Source organism: Gopherus evgoodei, chromosome 20 (genome assembly GCF_007399415.2).
Source record: "Gopherus evgoodei ecotype Sinaloan lineage chromosome 20, rGopEvg1_v1.p, whole genome shotgun sequence".
Taxonomy (NCBI): Eukaryota; Metazoa; Chordata; order Testudines; family Testudinidae; genus Gopherus; species Gopherus evgoodei.
In genome coordinates this window covers 4,688,906-4,707,830 of record NC_044341.1, presented here as the reverse complement: position 1 = coordinate 4,707,830, position 18,925 = coordinate 4,688,906, and the positions used below count along the sequence as shown (strand labels likewise).

Below are 18,925 nucleotides of genomic sequence, written 5' to 3'. Positions count from 1 at the left end.
ACAAGAGGAGACCTGGCTAGCTGAGCTCCTGTTCCTTGGATTGGAGAAATAGAGGCAAACAGCAGCACAAGAGATCCATATCTCCCTGCTCTCAGTCCCACACATGCATACCCTCTCCCTCTCCCAAACAAGTCCTCCCATCTCTTTGCTTCAGTTTATTTCTGTGACAGAAGGATAAGGAGGGAACCTGATATGGGGTAGGAGAAGGGACACACAGCTGAGGGGAGGCCCCTCACTGTCAGTTGAGACACCTTGGGGGTAACTCCTTCTATGCACCGGGGGTACATCCAATATAAAGAACAGATAAATGAAGGAGGAGGGGGAGGTTAATATATGGACCTGAGAATACATGGAGTCTGGAAGTGGTGGCAATTATATGGAGACTGGTCCCAGAGGCTACTCTCAGCCTTGCTGGGGGGGAGGCGAGAAATGTGGCTCCTTCTTCCACTTCCTCCTTTGGGTGGTGTTGGCATCCCTACAGCTGTTTCCGCTTGTTGTCCTTCATACCAGTTGCCAGGCCCCAGGGGTTCTGTGGTTACCAAGTTACCATGGTTTGTTGCTCTTCATTCCATTCGGTACTCACAAAACCACTTTTTTTTTAAACCAAGGTTGTCTTTTGCTCCCTGGGTGGGAAGAGACTGAAAGATGCTCACAGGTGGTAGTGGGCTCCAGGATCCGACGATAAGCCCCAATGGCCCATTTCCTCTAGGACCTTTCCCAAGACACATCTGGATCCACCACAACACCCCTCAAGACAGCTTTGATAAAGCCTGTCATGAGATCTGGAAACGCGTTCAAGGTCTTTCTGAAGAGCTCCAGCCTAGGTCAACATCCCCAGTCCTGCAGCCTACCTGTCACCCACTTTTGTCATCAGAACCTCTCAGAGGAGAAGGCAGCAACTTCCTGAAAGAGTGAGTGTTCTCAAAATGTCAGAGAGGAGATCACTGACCAACTCCAAGTGGAAATTCACCCCCATCCCTCTTTTACGCCCTTTGTTCTCTATAGTAGCTTTGGGAACGTGTATACAAACAGACTAGGTAAGCTCTCAGACTGGCTGAGATAAGACACTGTGGTTGTTTATTTTCACAGCACCAACCCAGAGAGCAAAATGATCTTTCCCTCCACACATTCATTTTCCTATGCAAAACGCCCTGTGATGCCTAGCCACATCTGTAATTCTGAAGCACAGTAAGCAGCTGCCGCATTCAGTTTCCTACAGCAGCTTTTTTTTAAAAAAAAAATCAAAATATTTACAGTAAGAAGCAAAAGAAGCCTTCAAAAGAGCAAAGCAGAAAATTAAAATGTTATACTGTAAACAGTTGATCTTTACAAAGGAAAGCTGAATTTGGCAGAGAACTTTTTTCTGCCAAGTCTCTCTCCATGGGGTAAGTCAAAGGAAGGGAAGGAGGTACAATTTTCAAATTTAAGAGTGAAGTATTTATAGAATTCTCCAGAAGCAGGGCAGGAGGGAAACCAAAAAAATTAAAATTTGCAAACCCAGCAATTAATTAGCAGAGGCTGGCAACTTCCCTGATCTTAAAGCAAAAATGCAATACAGCAGTCAGCGTTACACAGACTGGGTCCAGCCTGCTTTGATGCCGTAAATAAGTAACATTAGAGCTCAAATTGCTTTATGAAAGGTGAGTTTGTATCATTTCTCCCTTTATAGAGACAGGGAAACAAACTGAAGGGAAGGGATTTAACCAAGGTCACATAGTGAATCGGTGATATGTATCCAGGAATAGAACCCAGGAGTCCTGACTCCAAATCCAGTGACCCATCAATGCTAAGTGTACTATAATCTTGAAGGTAGACTCCAGAAGTCATGAAGAGTCAATCAGGCTCATTTCTCGTCTCGCATCCATGCGAATCTGGAGTCACTCCATTGAAGTCAGTCTCCAGTGCACAGCTGGGGTAAGAGAAAGGAGAATGCAGGCCCAAGCGTCTTTATGAACCAGACACTCATCACACCAGTTAATGCACTAGTGGAAGATGCTCAGATATTATGCTGAGAACTGCTCCACAAGAGCCTGTGTAGAAGAGAATTAAACTACTACTAACAATCTGAATTTTAAGTCCTCCCCTATTTTAATAAATGAAATTGACCCTTAAAGCACCATAATTTTTTGTTTAGTAGCAGTGAATTTGGTTGGCTCTGCAAGAGCAGCCAGCCTAACATTATCCCTTGCCAATGTGCCTCATAACTGCCCTGAAACTCTCCCTAGGTATGGGGAGATACTAGAGTGTACTTCCATACTCTCTCTTTCCTTTGCATCTGTGCTGCGCAACCATCCACAAAAGCACCAGAGCTGTGGTGGAGCTTCTGAGGGGGGACACCTGAAGAAACAGAAACTGGACTGAGACCCAACAAACTCATTCTTCAAGCAATGAGAGAGGCGCAAAGTCTGGTGGACAGGGCTTGCTAAGCCTAGGAATCAGGAGACCAGGGTTTTACTGGCACCTCTACCACAGAGCAGCTGGATGACTGTGGGCAAGTCACCTCTCCCGTTCCCTCACAGACTTTGTCTTGACTGTTTAGGGCAGGGGTTGTCTCTCACTTTCTGTCTATAAGGCTCCTAGTGCTAAGCGGCCCTGATCTTGGTCCCTATACAAGTAATAACTGAACTGCCTTCAAATTGGTTTTGATTAGTATTGACCAAATGCCAAGACTTGCTTTGCTCTACTCATTTGAGTAATCTCTCTGAAACCAATGCTGCTGCTCAAATGAGGATGGTGAGCAGGATTCTAACCTGGGCCATATTTTTACGATTGATCCTGGAGGTACAATTTTCCTTATCCAATTGCCAGGAAGAGATTTTATAAAAACCTCACAGTCTATGCTGATGGCCAATAAAGGTCCATGTATTCCCTAATTTGTCATCTGCAACAACACTGGGGCCAAGATTAGTCCTAGTGACCTTGCTTGATTTAGCAAACTTTAATTATTTTAAAATATTGACTGATGCAAATCACAGGTAAGTTCATTTTAAATGCATCTGGAATCTTTTGAACAAACAGTTTCACCTTCCTGGCTTTGTTACTGGAATATTTAGACATAGGAGGATGACAAGTCGCTGGAAACATCCAGACCTTCTATTATGTTTTATTCATATTGTGACCATGTCTAGTAGACCCAACTGATGTCAGGGCCCCATTTTGCTGGGTGTTTTCACACATGTAGTAACAGGCAGTTCACTACCTTGACCAGTTTATAATCTAAACAGATGAGGTAGACAGGAAGGATGGTTCAGTGATTAAGGCCTAAATTTAGGACTTGGGAAACCTGGTTTCAAGTCCCTTCTCTGCCACAGACTTCCTGCCTGCCCTTGGGCAAATCACTTAGATCCAGATCCTTAAAAGGGCCTGAATATCTTTGAGGATCTGGGCCTTCCCAGTGTCCTTATGCTTCAGTTCCCCATCTGTTAACTGGGGATAACAGCACTGCCCTGCCTCACAGGGGTGTTGTGATGATACGTACATTACAAGATTGCAAGGCGCTCATACACTGTGGTGATAGGTGCCAGTCAAGTACAACAACAGGAAAAACAAAAGTTGATCCCATTTTACAGATGCTACATGAGGACTTACAATGATATTGCAGCAAAGAATTTGTGTTGTATCCATGCCCCCCTTATTATTCTTTGCACCTTGAGGGCCAGCAGAAATCAGGGCCCTACTCTGCTGGGTGCTGCACAGACACACAGTAAGAGACAATCCCTTAAAATCTCAGACAAATCCTCCCAGTGGCAGAGCAGGCCTCCTGACTTCCCCACTTTTAAAATCAGGCTGTAAAAAAACTTTCCTTCTGTGTTTGCATTAGTTTGGTTCTGAGAACTGATGTGCAATATGAAGGCTGCTTGAAAAAGTTCTAAGGAAGGGGCAGGACCGGCACCAGGGTTTCTCGTGCCCTAGGCGCACGGCCATTTCGCTGCCCCCTGTGCTGATCTTGTGGCTCCGGTGGAGCTGCCGCAGGCATTCCTGCGGAGGGTCCGTTGGTCCATGGCTCCGGTGAAGCTGCTGCAGTGGTGCCTGCCGGAGGTCCACCGGAGCCGCAGGAGCAGCTGACCGTCCGCAGGCATGACTGCAGCAGCTCCACCAGAGTCACGGACCAACGGACCCTCTGCAGGCATGCCTGTGGCAGGTCAACCAGAGCCTCCTGCTGCCCCCCTGGCAAAATGCTGCCCCCTTAATAATCCTGGCACCCTAGGCGATTGCCTAGGCTGCCAAAATGGTAGCGCCGGCCCTGGGAAGGGGAAGTTTTATTTGGAAGCAGCAATACTGATAAACCATCCCAGAGATCAACATGGATTCTTAGATTTTACTGTCAGTTGGGACTGTTATGATCATCTCATAGAATCATAGAATATCAGGGTTGGAAGGGACCTCAGGAGGTATCTAGTCCAACCCCCTGCTCAAAGCAGGACCAATCCACAACAACTCATCTGACCTCCTGTAGAACACTGGCCAGAGAATTTCACCAAGCAAGTTTCACCATCTCTGCAGCAAGCTCCATAAGTTGTGGGAGAACTGGAGCAATGTTTCTCAAACTGGGGTCGCCACTTGTGCAGGGAAAGCCCCTGGTGGGGCGGGCCAGGCCAGTTTGTTTACCTGCCCCGTCAACAGGTCCAGCTGATCATGACTCCTACCAGCCGTGGTTCGCTGCTGCAGACCAATGGGGGCTGCAGGAAGCAGTGGCCAGTAAGTCCCTCGGCTCACGCCACTTCCAGCAGCTCCCATTGGCCTGGAGCAACAAACCGCAGCCAGTGGGAGCTGCGATCGGCCGGACCTTCGGACAGGGCAGGTAAACAAAGCGGCCTGGCCTGCCAGGGGCTTTCCCTACACAAGCAGCGACCCCAGTTTGAGAAACGCTGAACTGGAGCATCTTTTTTAGACCACTACAATCTTGTTTAAAGGCTTCAAGTGATGTAGAATCCACCACATCCTTACGTAAACTGTTCACCGGGTCAGCTACTCTCACTGTTAAAAAATTGAAGTTTATTTCTAGTCTGAAGTGGTCTCTCAGTAGCTCTTCCCACAGGAATTTGTTATGCCTGTGTCTGCTATAATAAAGAGGGCCCCTGCTATCAGAAATCTTCCCCCTACATAGGTACTTACAGACTACGATCGAATCACCTCTTAACCTTCTCTTGGAGAAACTAGATACAGCAAGGGACTAAGAAAGTTCAGTGTAAGGCAGGATTTCCAGACCCTGAATCATATTTGTAGCTCTTAATCCTTTCTAATTTGTTGACATCCTTTTTGAAGTGTTGACACCAGAACTTGCCCCAGTATTCCAGTCTCACTAAGATACATACAGAATGGTTTTAACACCTGCCTCCTTCTACTGCTTATTCCCTTGCTAATACACTCAAGGAACCCATCTGCTTTCTTCTCCCAGTGCGATGCACTGGAGCTCAGGCTCAGCTGGTTCTCCACCAGGATCCTTAAATGCGTTTCTGAGTCACTGCTTCTCAAAATATACCCCCCATCCTAGTAAGTGTGACTTGCATTCTTGGTTCCTTGAATGTTCAACCTTACATTTAACAGTATAAAGCACAGGTCTGAGTGAGCCCATTGTTTACCACATCACCAATTTGTGGGTCATCAGTAAACTGTACCAGCAGGGATTCCATGTTAGATATTTTTTTCCCCTTTATGTGAATATGAATTGCTTTGAACAGCCTCACCACCAGCAGACCTTTACTCCTTTTTCCTAAATTTACTTTCCTTCCTGAGATTTGGCTTCCTGTCTTTATCAAAGGCTCCCCAGAACATTGTAGCACCTAAATTCTGAAAAAGCCTCAAGTTGGAAATCTCTGATGGCCCCATTTGTGATGACGATTGTGCCAACTGACCCTTCCCTATTCTCCCAGCGCATTCTTAGAAAACTGGATTGACCACAAGACTACAGGACTGGGTGTGTTAAGGGTACTCGACACACAAAACCTTTATACAGATGCTTACCTTACTCACATGAGTAGCCTCACTGAAATCAATGGATCTACTCACATCAGTAAAACCACATGTGTATATGATTGCAGGATCAGGGCCCTGCAAAGGTAGCTTTGAACTGGAATGGAAGTCAGAGGTGGGGAGGAAGGTTATACCTTTTAAAAATATTAAACAGGCTGCAATTCACCGCCTCCCAAACTGCCCCTACCCAAAACCCCAAAAAACTTAGCAGCTGAAGTTTCTTGGTTATTTTATTTTAGGAAGAGACGAGCCAGGCAGTTTAAAAACTCTGATAATTACACAGTGAATCCATAATCAGACATAATTAGGTGAATTTATAATTGATTTAAAAGTTTGGCAAGCTATTTATATGTACATGTTTATAACTCTGGACATCCTGTCCCCCAAACCAATAAGGATAACCAATTTATGCATTAAGTTACTAATCACATTTGGAAATAAGTGAGCAAACTGAGTCCCTCATCACACAAGTAATCAACAGAAGGCAGGAATATTGCGAGCAGGCAACCACACTGGGGGAAAAAAATCTTGAAAAGAAACCAATTTCACCACTGTCCTGCACTTTATGCCATCAATAGATTGCAAGATCTGTGGGACAGGGACTGTCTTTTTGTCCTGTGTTTATACAGCTCCAAGCACTTCGGGGTCCTGGCCTATGACTGGGGCTTCTAGGTGCTGCCACAAAACAAACAAATAGTAACACAGCACACTAGGGCAGAATGGGTGTAAAATATCAATGTGATTCAGGAGCATTTCACACTTGCGTTTGCACTGGTGTGAGTGGCTGCTCAAGATGCAGAGCAATGGTGAATTGGGTCCAATAGAGTTTAAAATTATCTTTAAATTGAGTGATTCATGCCCTGTTGCCCAGTCTCACCATCCGGCAGTAAGAGGCTTAGGGACACCCAAAGCATAGGGTTGCATCCCTGACAACCCTGGCAAATAGCCATTGATAGACCTGTCCTCCATCAACTTATTGAATTCACATGGAACTCATTCTAGGACTGGGATCTTTGAGTGCAACTGGAGTTGTGAGTCTAAGCACCTCTGGCAATCAGACCACTTTTAGGTCAAGAGCTTTGTGCACCCAGCGTGTGCCATTTGGATAAAGAACTTGAGTGTTTAGAAAGAGAGATTTGTATTGCATGTGGTAGGCGATTGTGTATTCCCATTAGATGTCAAATTCAGGGCCCTGTTCTCAGAACGTCAGCTTGACTCTTACGTTGAAGCCAATCTCATTGCAAGCCACACTAAAAGGCCACACTCAACTCTGCCTTCACTGACCTCTAACCTACCCCTCAAGGCTTCCAGTAAACATTTGTTCTACCATTAGTTTGACTCCCTCTGCAAAGGAGCTAGTCAATATGTACTGGTCCCCAAAATGGCCAAAGGTAGGGAAAGACTGGTCCCGCTGGGAGATATCATCTCAGCCATCTTGTCTTTCTGGAATTCTAGTCTGTGATGCAACATGGGCATAATCCATAAACTGTGTAAAAAAAGCCAAAAATGGCTGAGAACTTAAACTGGATGGTAAGAGAGTGCCAGTCCCAGTGATGATTGAGCCTGGTGATATTCATAACTTAATTTACCTGTGCCTCAGTTTCCTCATCTGTGACGTGGAGAGAATTCAGCCCGACCTCATAAGGGTGTTGGAAGGATAAAAATTCACTAGTGATTATGAAGTATTCTGAAACTCTAGCGATGAGGGCCTTTTAAGTACAGTTGCACAATGTAGGCTTTATCGATACTAGGGCTTTGTGGGGGCCCCTTCTCCAAAATTGTGATGATTTCAAATTTAATTTAAAAAGCAGGTGGGAAGTGGCAATTCTCTCCCCCAATTTTTCAACTGATTGTCAGAAAAACACCCACTGCTAAGGCCAGGTCAACTGATGCTGTACTCAATATTGGCTGCAAGCATATCGGGCTTGGCAACTAATTCATATGCCCCTATTGTCAACAGTAAGTCATTTTCCTAGTGTACACAAGGCTTGGATTTCATTTTGTTGCAGAAATATATTTCTAGCTCCAGAATTGACTTTAAGCCCATATCATAATAATTCTTTGTGCTCCCACGTTCTTCATCCAAGTTGTCTGCAGTTATCCTGTTGAATGTACATTAACCGTGTTAGATTTCTCTCTTTCATGTAGATCACTGGAACAGAACTGTGTCAAAGATGAGATTTCCCTTCTGGTGGAACAGGAATACTTGAGCCTGACCCAGGAGAACATTAGCGAGACAGAAATGCAAGGTTTAGAAGGAAGCAAAGAAACTGCCTCTACTTTAAATCAGACTTTATCAAACAACAGTCTTTTCCTGCTTTCGGATAGGGACCAGTTGCTAGATAAAACAGAAGCAGTAGAAAGCATGTACCGAGCAATGATGGGAAGCAAAGAAAGGGAGATGAAACTCAGATCTCTCTGTGATGCTCAGCTTTCTACAAAATCCACCATCGCTGGGACTCTACGTCCTTCAAAATGCACCTTCAAGAATGCTAGAGGGGTGGACAATGGTAGCAGTAACCCAATGGTTTCTAACAAAGAGACCAGTAAGTCACTGGTGCCGTGTCCATCGAAACGCATAGAAGCTGCCAAAGCGCCAGATAACCAGATGGTGGCGGAGGAAACCAGACTGACTAAGGACTACCTACAAACTAACATGCTCAATTCCCCCACCCATAAGGAGAGCGCAGTGGTGCCTCCGCCTTCCATGACAGCAGAAAGCCAAACCACGGGGCCAAAGAAGCAGCTCCCGGTGTTTGCCAAGATCTGCTCAAAAACTGATCCCGACTCAGTTCCCGAGGGACTTCAGAACACAGGTACAAGGTGTTTGGAAGCATAATTTGGGAATGATTGGCGGGGGGGAATAAAGTAAAGAAAGAGATGTTTAAAACGCAGCTGACATTGAATGGGAAGGGACCTTTTGGGTCGGGTCAGCGATTGCAGGCAGCCATAGACAACAGGTATGGTATTCACTACTATATACAGAGATGTCATTTCATAGGGACCAAACAATTTGGTTCTTCACCTTTTCCATAGTGGGATCCTCAGTTCCATACCAGGACCAACTCCCAGCATCCTCCCTGTCATCCATCTGGGATCTATGCAATACACTTCTCCCATGTAACAAGATGGGAGGTGACTCCAATATTGAGATCCCATGGACAGGCGCATATGACTGGTAGCTTTTTAAAGAAGCCAACTTGAAAATCTGTATGGAACTGTCGTACTATCTGCTGCACTTGATGCCAGCCGGGTCAGAAATAAATCTTGAACCTCTCTCTTTCCTTGTATTAGCAAGGGTACCATTTTTGTGGTAGGCTAACCTGAGATGATCAAGGTTACGGGATAAACACTGATGGAGCTTGAGTCACTGCCAAGTGAAAACAATAGGACTTTTTCCATTGAGTGCAATGGGCATTGATTAGGTTCAGAACACATTATCTCACATCTTGTGAAGGTAGAGTTAGCCCCTATGGCCCAAGATTTCCCAGAATTAACTTAAGTATTTTAGGGGCCATATTTTGTTCGGGGCCCAATTTGAGACACTTTACAGGGGCCGGAAAATACTGAGCTCCCATCCTCGGAAACTCCTCGTCAGGTGTCTCAGGATGAGCACTCAATATCAGTAATCCATTTTGAAAATCTTGGTCTAGTGTATTGCAGATGCTATAACATGAATGCAAACGAAAAGCTAGTCAGTTCCCCCCGCCCCCCCGCAACATTAAAGAGGTTTTGAATGAGGTGCGAAGGGTCTTGTTCCAGTCTTATTCTAGCTGAACCATTTCATTCATCCTTATCACTCAGACAGTTACATTTAATTCCAAGTCCTGTAGGGACTGGATGGACAGGTCCTACAAATCAGAGAATTTAAAGTATTAATTGTTAAATTTGAGTCTCAATACTAAAAGATTGTAGCCACTGGAAGTAGCTGAGATCTTAAGTAAATGTTGTTTATGGGCAAAGCACACCCTTTTAAGTTAGGCTGATCCACCAGAGCAAAGAAAAGCCCAGCAAGTTTGTTTAATAACATGTTTAACCACCTTTTGTTTTACAGTAACTACAGCAGCATCGGATAAGAACCACCTCAAATACAATGGGAATGTTTTCACCCCGCGTTTTGCTACCACTTCAATGGCTACCTCCTTAAACCAGCCAGTGTGGCTCAGTCTGAACTATCCTCCACCCCCTATCTATCCAAACCATTCAAACTTTCCACAGTTCCAGGTAATAGAACAATAAGCATGCAGGGTTCTTATTTGGCATTGTCAGAGTCAAGCCTGTGGTTGCAGCCACCACTGCTTCTAAATCTACTTTTTGCTTTGTACCATTGGAAGGACCTGAAAGGAACTGGACTGCTATCCAACTCAGCGCTTTGGTAGGGGGAAAGGGAGGATAACTTTGGGTGGAAAACAAAACAAAGAGAACAAGTAGTTCAGTGCATTGGCGATGTTCATGCTTCACTGGAAGGGTGCTGAATTTATGAGACATAGTGAGTTATGACCGACTGTGCTTTGTATCCGTTTTCATTACTAGGTTAGCACCAGTTTACAGTTTTCATTTGCTAGGATCCCCAAATGGATTTTTGATACTATCGCTGTGTTTACAGATGAAGATGAGACTAAATTAAGGTTGTACAGGTAACCCTAGTTTTGGCAAGCTGCAGTGGGGAAAGTCTAGGTTGGATATTAGGAAACACTATTTCATTAGGAGGGTGGAGAAACACTGGAATGGGTTACCTAGGGAGGGGGTGGAATCTCCTTCCTTAAAGCTTTTTAAGGCTTGGATTGACAAAGCCCTGGCTGGGATGATTTAGTTGGCGTTGGTCCTGCTTTGAGCAGGCGGTTGGACTGGATGACCTCCTGATGTCTCTTCCGACACTAATATTCTATGATTCTGTGATTCTCCTTGTGTGTATACATGATGATACAGTCTTTAATTCCATGATGACTGACTATTTTTTCCACAGGATCCTGGCCTCATTCAGTGCACAGAATGGATGATGCTCACTCAATAAGCAGCAAATCAAAATTTTGTTTTCTCCTCATTTTGTGCATGGCCCCTGGCCTTATTCACTGCGCACTATTACAGCCCACATCTGAAGATGAAAATATTAATTTCCTCATGGGCTTTTCTATTGTGCTCATCATTATTATATTATCTAGGGGCCACACAAACATGAATGAATTTATTTTTACAATATCCCTATAAGATCTGGGAGGGGTTATGATGGGAAACTGAGGCACAGAAATAAAGGTCAAAAGTATCCATTAATTTTGGGTGCCCAATTTGAGACCTCCAAGATCTGATATTTCTGAGTATGTAGAACTAAACAGCACTTCAAAGCACAGCTCCCATTGACTTTAATCAGCACTTCTACAAGTCAAACACCAGGCTCTCAAGTCAGGCACCGGAAAATGAGGAATACCCAATTGGTGACCCCCTCTGAAAACTTTGGCTTAAGTGACTTGAGTAGCATCACATAGGAATGCTGTGGCAGAGGCAAGGATGGAATCCATTTTTCCAGGGTTGGTATTTAACTACCTTAACCATGACACCCTCCTTTCTCTTCCTGAAATTCCCTGCCTCACTCAACACATATGTGCAATATTTTCTGGTGAGGAGAAAAATGTTCCACCAGAAAAAAATTCATCAGTTTTATTCTTCTCCTTTCACCTAACACATGGAATAGTTTCTTCAGTCATGTCCCACCTTCCACCAATCTTATCTCTGCATTTTTCTTATCCCCAGCTCACTCGGTTAGATTTAACTCTAGATACCACCCTAGCCCCACGGCAGAGTCTTATCATCCCTCTGGCCTGTTCACACTGGCTCACCCTATCCAATTCCGATGAGATCTGAACACTGAACTCCCTTAAACCACTTGGAAAATCTCATCCTTAAGACTAAGTTCTTAGGCTGAGTTGAGGCCAGTCAATCATTTTGTGGGTGCACTTTTGAACTCTGTAATCAACTACAGTTGTATTTAATAGGCATTCGTCAGCTGCTTGATACGTTCAATGACAAGTTAGTGATTATCTGCATGCATAATTAATCCTTCTCTCATTGAGGTCAATGGGAAGTTGGATGGAGAGCGCAGAACCTACCACAGAGAGCTGTAATGTAGAGAAGAAAGCTAGACTTGTGGAGTCAGAGAGGAGAATCTTGGCGAAAGATATTAACTAAATTCAGCTGACCTCCACTCCCTTGAACAAATAACATGCCCTTGAAAAGACAAAGGAACATATTGCAGAATAAAAATAAAACCTAGTCAGGCTGTTTTAAAGTCATGTCTTTTGTATTTTAACAGGGCTTGTATCAGCAGAGAGCACGGATCCCATACCAGCAGACTTTACACCCTCCGCTAGGATGCTTTTCAAGACAGGTGTGTCTAAATGGTTATAAATATGCTTTCATTTGCAGAACACAGATGCTAAGCATAGAAAATTAGACAGAGCTGTTTGTCATGGGGCATAACTGACATTGGTAGCTTTGCAAAATATGATTTGGGGGCCAGATCCTCAGATGGTGTAAATCAGCAGAGGTCTATGGCATTACATCAGTTTACATTAGCTGAGGGCCTGGCCCCAAACCTCTAACCAAAATATCCAATTGTATATGCTCCATTTAGTGTTAATTTAGGACAGTCCTTTTTCTCTTTGTGAAGAATAGTACAATCAGCATCATGAAATGGTGCATTTCTATTATGAGTTAATGTATGAGTGAGGAGGAGAACACTGGATGAGCTGCAGCAAGATAAGCTATGACAGTAAGAGGCACCACAGAGAGCTGGAGTGACTTGGATGTCACCAGGAGAGCCTCAACAGAGCTGATCTTGTGTATGTCACTGCAATGCTTCTGGTCAGATCCAAATTGGTTTCTCAAGTTGGGGCAGGGGAGCTAAAACATTAATTAGGGAAAGGCCATCACTCTGAAAGGGCAGCAGCCCCGGAGAATTTTGCAGTGTCCTGCAATACCCACAGTATTATCCCAGGGTGATGAAGGGGAAAGAGTATAACCATATTCTACAGAAATGTTACCAGATAGTGTAGCAGTAATCTAGTGGATAGGGCCTGGCCTTGACAGCAGGAGACCTGGGTTCTCATCCTAATTCTGCTCTGTGACCTTGGATAAATTTTCCTGTGTCCCCTCCCACCCTTCACCTGTCTTGACTATTTACATTGCAAGTTCTTTGGCCAAGGACCGTCTTTTCCTCAGTAACTGCAAAGCATCTACCATAAGCGGGCCCCGATTTCAGTTGGGGCAGTAAAACTGTTAATAAATAACAATATAGATGACACAGAAGGTGGTTTGGGGGTGGCCAGGAGTCAGGACTACATGGCTCCAATAGCCTAAATTCTCATGTACACATAGTGGGGGTCCATGGTCATCACTGCAGCTAAGGCCTTTGGAGCGGCTATCTCCCTGTTCCACATGCTGGCTCTGCTATAGGTGAGGAAAACAGGATGCTGTGTCCCATGCTGCATAAACTCCCCTGCCAAGCTAATGGAACTCAGAGGATTGCCCAAGAGATAGTTTACTTTTCAGCCAACACAATTCTGTCCTAGACAGTCTGTACGATGCTTTGACTCTGTTTGCTTCTTCCATCTTTTCCTACCGAAGAACTGACATGACTTTAAAAAAAAGGAGGATGGGACTTTTGTTTGAAAAGGAACCAAGTCACCAAATTGTGAGCCTCTCTCTGGGTAAACATGAGCTGGGTCCCTTGTAGTCAGTAAATTAGTTAATCCCTTCTGGACATTCTCTCCAAGATAAGGAGGCTTCTATAGCAAGATGCAACCCACACAGCACTGAGACACATCAGCTTTTTTCCTCTTCCATTTCTGTTCTATAAGAGGGTGGGGTGAAGGGGAAACCCCATCGGATCAAAATTTAAGAGCTGGGCATACCACATAGACATCACTGCAACTTTCTCGCCAAATGGAGACATGGCTGAGAAGCACATTTATTATGCCGAATGCAACTGAATCAGATCTGAATGACACCAACATTTCTTTGTACAATGAAGAATAGCAAGTAGAATGAGGAGCCCTTGTCAGCTTTGATATCCTTGACATGTTGTGTGTAATTTACAAGGCTTCCGTAGGAATGGAGGCAAAAATACCTGTTGCAGTTGCAGCTGATTGTCATAATGTCTTAAGCTTCCTGAGAACTAGATTTTGGGAGGTGCTGAGTACACTTTCAACCCCTTTGATATCAGTAAGAGTTGAAGGTTTAATTCATCTGATCAAAAAATGATGATGGGGCAGGAGAAATATATATATTTTTCTCCCAAAATGTCCCTGTTTTATCAAAGTTAAAAAATTCACTGATTTAATAAAATAAATAAATAAAACAAACCAACTCACTCCAACCAGGCCCACAGTCACTAAAAAAAGTAGGAGGGGATTTTTGTGGAAAAATGTGATGAATATTTTCCCTTTTTAGTATAATTTTTGAATGACAAAATTTGAAATATTTCGTCCATCCCTAGTTCCAATTGGCATCTGCAGATCAGGCTGTAAACGGTTTTATTTCACCAACTTCTTGCTCTTTGTTTCTTTACCATCTATAGGTAACTCCATACAATCCACAGCAGATTTTCCGGTCACCTTACACCCCTTTATTGAACTATATCCCTCTGGTCCAGCCCGGTTATTCATACCAGCAGAGGAACCCCTCCAAACCATCTAGCAGCGTATGTGATCCACCAGCAATGGCGGGTGATGGGCCGCAGTATCATTTTTCTCATTCATATGGGTACGTCCACACTAATGTGTGGTCTAGTTCTCATAGCACATCATGGGAGGGTTTAAGTGAGTTTCAGTAAAAACCACATGGAGCTACTGACTTGAGCTAGTTGGAAAATGGAATTTCCATCCAGCTGGAAATTTCCAACATTTCAAACCATTTTTAATACCCAATCAGAACAAAAAGTCAACATTTACAATGGAACAGAATTTCCAAAAAAAATCATCGACCCAGAAACAGAAACGTTTTGTTGTGATAATGTTCAACTGATTTATTACTGTAGGGTTGGAACATTATAATATATTATAGAAAATTCGAGTCCAAACAAATGGAATGAAAGTCAAAACCAAATATTTTACCTGATCTAAAAAAAGTCAAAATAAATTTAGTTAATTTATTTGCCATCAAAAACATTGTGAAAGTTGCCATGTTCTTGCAAAGTGTTTCGATTTCAACAAAACTATACTATTGGATGGAAAACTGCTCCCTGTCCCCGACCTTCACTGCATGTTATGAGATGAGCTGTCTTCCAGACACAAAGCCATTCATCTTGAGTCTTAGTTTAAATAAAGGGAAAGTCATAAGAACAAAAATAAAAGAAAGAACAGTGTATGTATGTCTCCTCTAAAACCAGGGCCGGCTCTTGCATTTAGGCGGCTTAGGCAATCGTCTAGGGCGCCAGCATTATTAGGGGGCGGCATTTTGCCGGGGGGGGGCAGGCGGCTCCGGTGGAGCTGCCGCAGTAGTGCCAGCGGACGGTCGGCTGCTCACGCGGCTGCGGTGGACCTCCCGCAGGCACCACTGCGGCAGCTCCACCAGAGCCATGGAAGCAGCCGACTGTCCGCAGGCAGGACTGCGGAGCTGGGGGACCAGCGCGCAGGGCAGCGAAATGGCCGTGCGCCTAGGGCGCTCAAACCCCTAGCGCCGGTCATGTCTGCAACATGCAGCATCAGCCCTGCCTTGCAAAGATGACAGCTGTCCCTGCACACAGGCAGACTTAGAAATGTACAGGGTCACTACTCAGGAAACAAAATGTTAATGGTTACACCACTATATCCATCAAAATAATGATAGAACATTAAAGTGGAGGTGGAAGTTTTTTTGAATTTCTAGGACATTTTTCAAGCCATGGCAAAATTTTCAATCACCAAATTCAGGGTAGGGTTGGAGGAATAGGACAAAATAAGGTGAGACTTTTGTGAAAAAGAATTCTTCCCCTTTTTCAAGACTGGGCCATTCTAAATGTTTTGGATTTCCATTTTTTGTTGAATTTTTGGAGCCCAGCAAGGGCTAGCAACCCAAGTACGAACCTAAGGTCCCTGGTGGACTTGTACCGGGGCAGCTGGCCCATGCAGGGATGCACACCTCTGCATCCTCACTCCTATTGTTACCCTCACTAGCTAGATTAAAGCTAGCAGGGGCAGGGCCGGCTTTAGGCCAGTTCCCCCGATTCTCCGGAATTGGGCCCTGTGCTTGCGCCTAAGAGGGCCCCACACCTTAGGTGCCTTTTTAATTTTCTTTTTTTACATACCCAGCGGCAGTCTGGGTCTTTGGCGGCAGGGGGTCCTTCATTCGCTCTGGGTCTTCAGCAGCATTTCATAACCGGGAGTCTGGAACGAGTGAAGGACCCCCTGCTGCCAAAGTGCTGAAGACCCGGACTGCCGCCGGGTATTCAAATCGGGCCCCGCAGTTCCTAAAGCCGGCCTGGAGCAGGGGTATGTCTACTAGCTACATTTCACCTTAATTTGCTATATAGACATACCCCTAGACATGATGGTTAAAACGCTGGAGGACCACTTATTTGTAACAACAGTTTAGGGAGAAGAGACGTCTATCTATACAAGGTCTATGGCTCTTAGGGCTAGATTTGTAAAGGTATTTAGGCATCTAACAATGCAGGTGTGATTTTCAAAAGCACCTAGCTGCACCTTCAGGTATCTAAATACCTTTAAAAATCTGGCCTTTCGGCAAGATTTCAAACCTTTTACAAACAACAAGCTCAAAAGGGAAGGGTGAGAAGAAACCTGTGGAGGAAATCATAATGAAACTGGATTTAATTTGAATGTTTTTCAGGTTTAGTTCCACACCTGGTGGATCTGTGAGGACAAATCCATATTTCTCTTCCAGTGGGAGTGGTATAAACTTTTAGATCATCTAACTTTCTGATGCACCGTTTGGAGACCCTGAAGCTTCAGTCACTGTTAGGAATCCGGAGGTCAAATAAGGACTTATTTTGTATTTCCCATAGTGAAGATTTCTGTCTAGAATGAGCCTACATGACTTATGGGTAAAGAAACAGCTACACAACAATTTATCCAAAAGAGGAGAGTTTTGTTTAGTGGAAGCAAATGAGATTTTTTTTTTTGGTATGATGGAGAGAAATAATAAAAAAAAAATGTTTTATTTATGACAGATGCCTGAGCTGCTTAAAATTGAATTTTGCTGTAATAAAGATGGCTGATATAAAAAGGATCATGGCCACAAATTTCAGAGGTGATAACTTGAGTCGCCTATTCAAAGTTAGATTAACACAGAGGCATTCAGTAGCTATGGGGCTTGATTCTGTGGGGGAAAAGGCTTGTGTCTTGTATCTGGAACCATGATACTGGTCTACATTTTAGCATTAAGGAAGAGGAAACCAGAAAGCCTGTACAAGGAAACTTATTTTACTATGTTCCTTTTATTGAATTCAGAGTTTCAGGCTCTAACATTTGAAAGTGAGCTTTTGCCCTTGCAACATAGCTCCTGCTTGGGACTAGAACATTAAAACAGCCTCAGGGTGGTAGGCAATCTACAGACAGCTGTGATGGATGTCTTTCTGCCCTAGTTCAACAACGAGCTGTTGGGTTAAATGCAGAAAGGACTGAATGGAATTATATGGCCTGTTGGGCTGGAGGTCAGACTCACTAGGTGATCATAATGGTACCTCCTGGCCTTAAAAAAAATAAAGTTAATAACGTCTCTGTTGCAAAGAGTTTACAATCTGCAATTGCAAGGTCCTGCAACCGATAATGTAAGTGTCTGCTTATCCACTAACTTCAGTGGGTCTTTACTTAGGGCTTGTCTACATAGGGAGTTATACCGGTATATGGTTAAGTGTGAATACAAACAACTATAGTTGGACTGGTATAGCTCCCCAAGTGAACACTTCCCACTATAAGTGCCCGTTTTGATTTAGCTTATGTTGCTTTCAAAGCAGTTTAAGCAAAACCAGAAAAAAAGCTACTCTAGTCTAGAATAAGACTGTCCACGTAGGGAGTCAAACTATAGCAGATTAATTATACCAGTATAATTTCCTGGATAGATAAGGCCTTAGATTGTAAATCTCATGGGGCAAGTACCTTCTTTTTGTTCTGTATTTGTACAGCGGGTGCTGGTCCATGAGAAAGTCTTCTAGGTGCTTCTGCAATACAAATGGTAAAATAATGGGACTCTGTGCAGGCACTGTGTTCTGCAGAACGACGAGGGGAAATTGATCCAGAGAGGAAACGGACTATCCGGAACATAACGACAGTGAAATGGGATATCAGATTAAGCCCACACCATGATGGCTGTATAATTCCCAGACAGAGTCTTGCCCCATATTGCAGCTTTATGAGCTGCACATATGGGGAGAGCAATACATTCTTTTCAAACAGAAGGAAGTTGATCTCTGCCATCACACATCTGGGACAAGAGAGAAAAACATAAGAACAGCCAGACTGGGTCAGACCAAAGGTCCATCTAGCCCAGTATCCTGTCTTCTGACAGTGGCCAATGCCAGGTGCCCCAGAGGGAATGAACAGAACAGGGAATCATCAAGCGATCCATCCCCTGTCGCTCATTCCCAGCTTCGGGAAAACAGAAGCTAGGGACATCATCCCTGCCCATGCGTTTTCAAGACTTGTTCCCTGCAAGGTGGAAAGCACCCTCAACCCATATTAAATTCAACAAGAGTTAAGGGTTTTCAGCCCCTCTCTCAGGGCCTAATCCAAAGCACTTTGGAAGACAATTGAGAGATGCTCAATATCTTCCAAAGTGCTTTGGACCAGCCTTGAACACCCTTGATTTAACAGGCTTCGGATCAGGGGCAGAATGCTCAGTATCTTACCGGATCAAGCTCCAAATACAGACTGCAGTTACTTCGGGGTAGCCCACTCCACAGAGCCGAGTTTGGGAAATAAATTCAAACCTCCCTTCCCTGTGCACCACATAACGTGCTTCG

At 44.2% G+C, this 18,925-nt stretch overlaps 1 protein-coding gene across 1 annotated transcript; it reads left to right on the top strand.

The window, feature by feature from the left end:
- The first annotated feature begins 645 nt into the window (after positions 1 to 645).
- Positions 646 to 16,870, top strand: C20H1orf94 (chromosome 20 C1orf94 homolog). Its single transcript, XM_030538734.1, has 6 exons — positions 646 to 911; positions 8,122 to 8,789; positions 10,028 to 10,197; positions 12,281 to 12,355; positions 14,546 to 14,730; positions 16,795 to 16,870. Exons 1-6 carry the CDS (start codon positions 646 to 648, stop codon positions 16,868 to 16,870), a joined length of 1,440 nt encoding a protein of 479 aa, XP_030394594.1.
- The last annotated feature ends 2,055 nt before the right edge of the window (positions 16,871 to 18,925 follow it).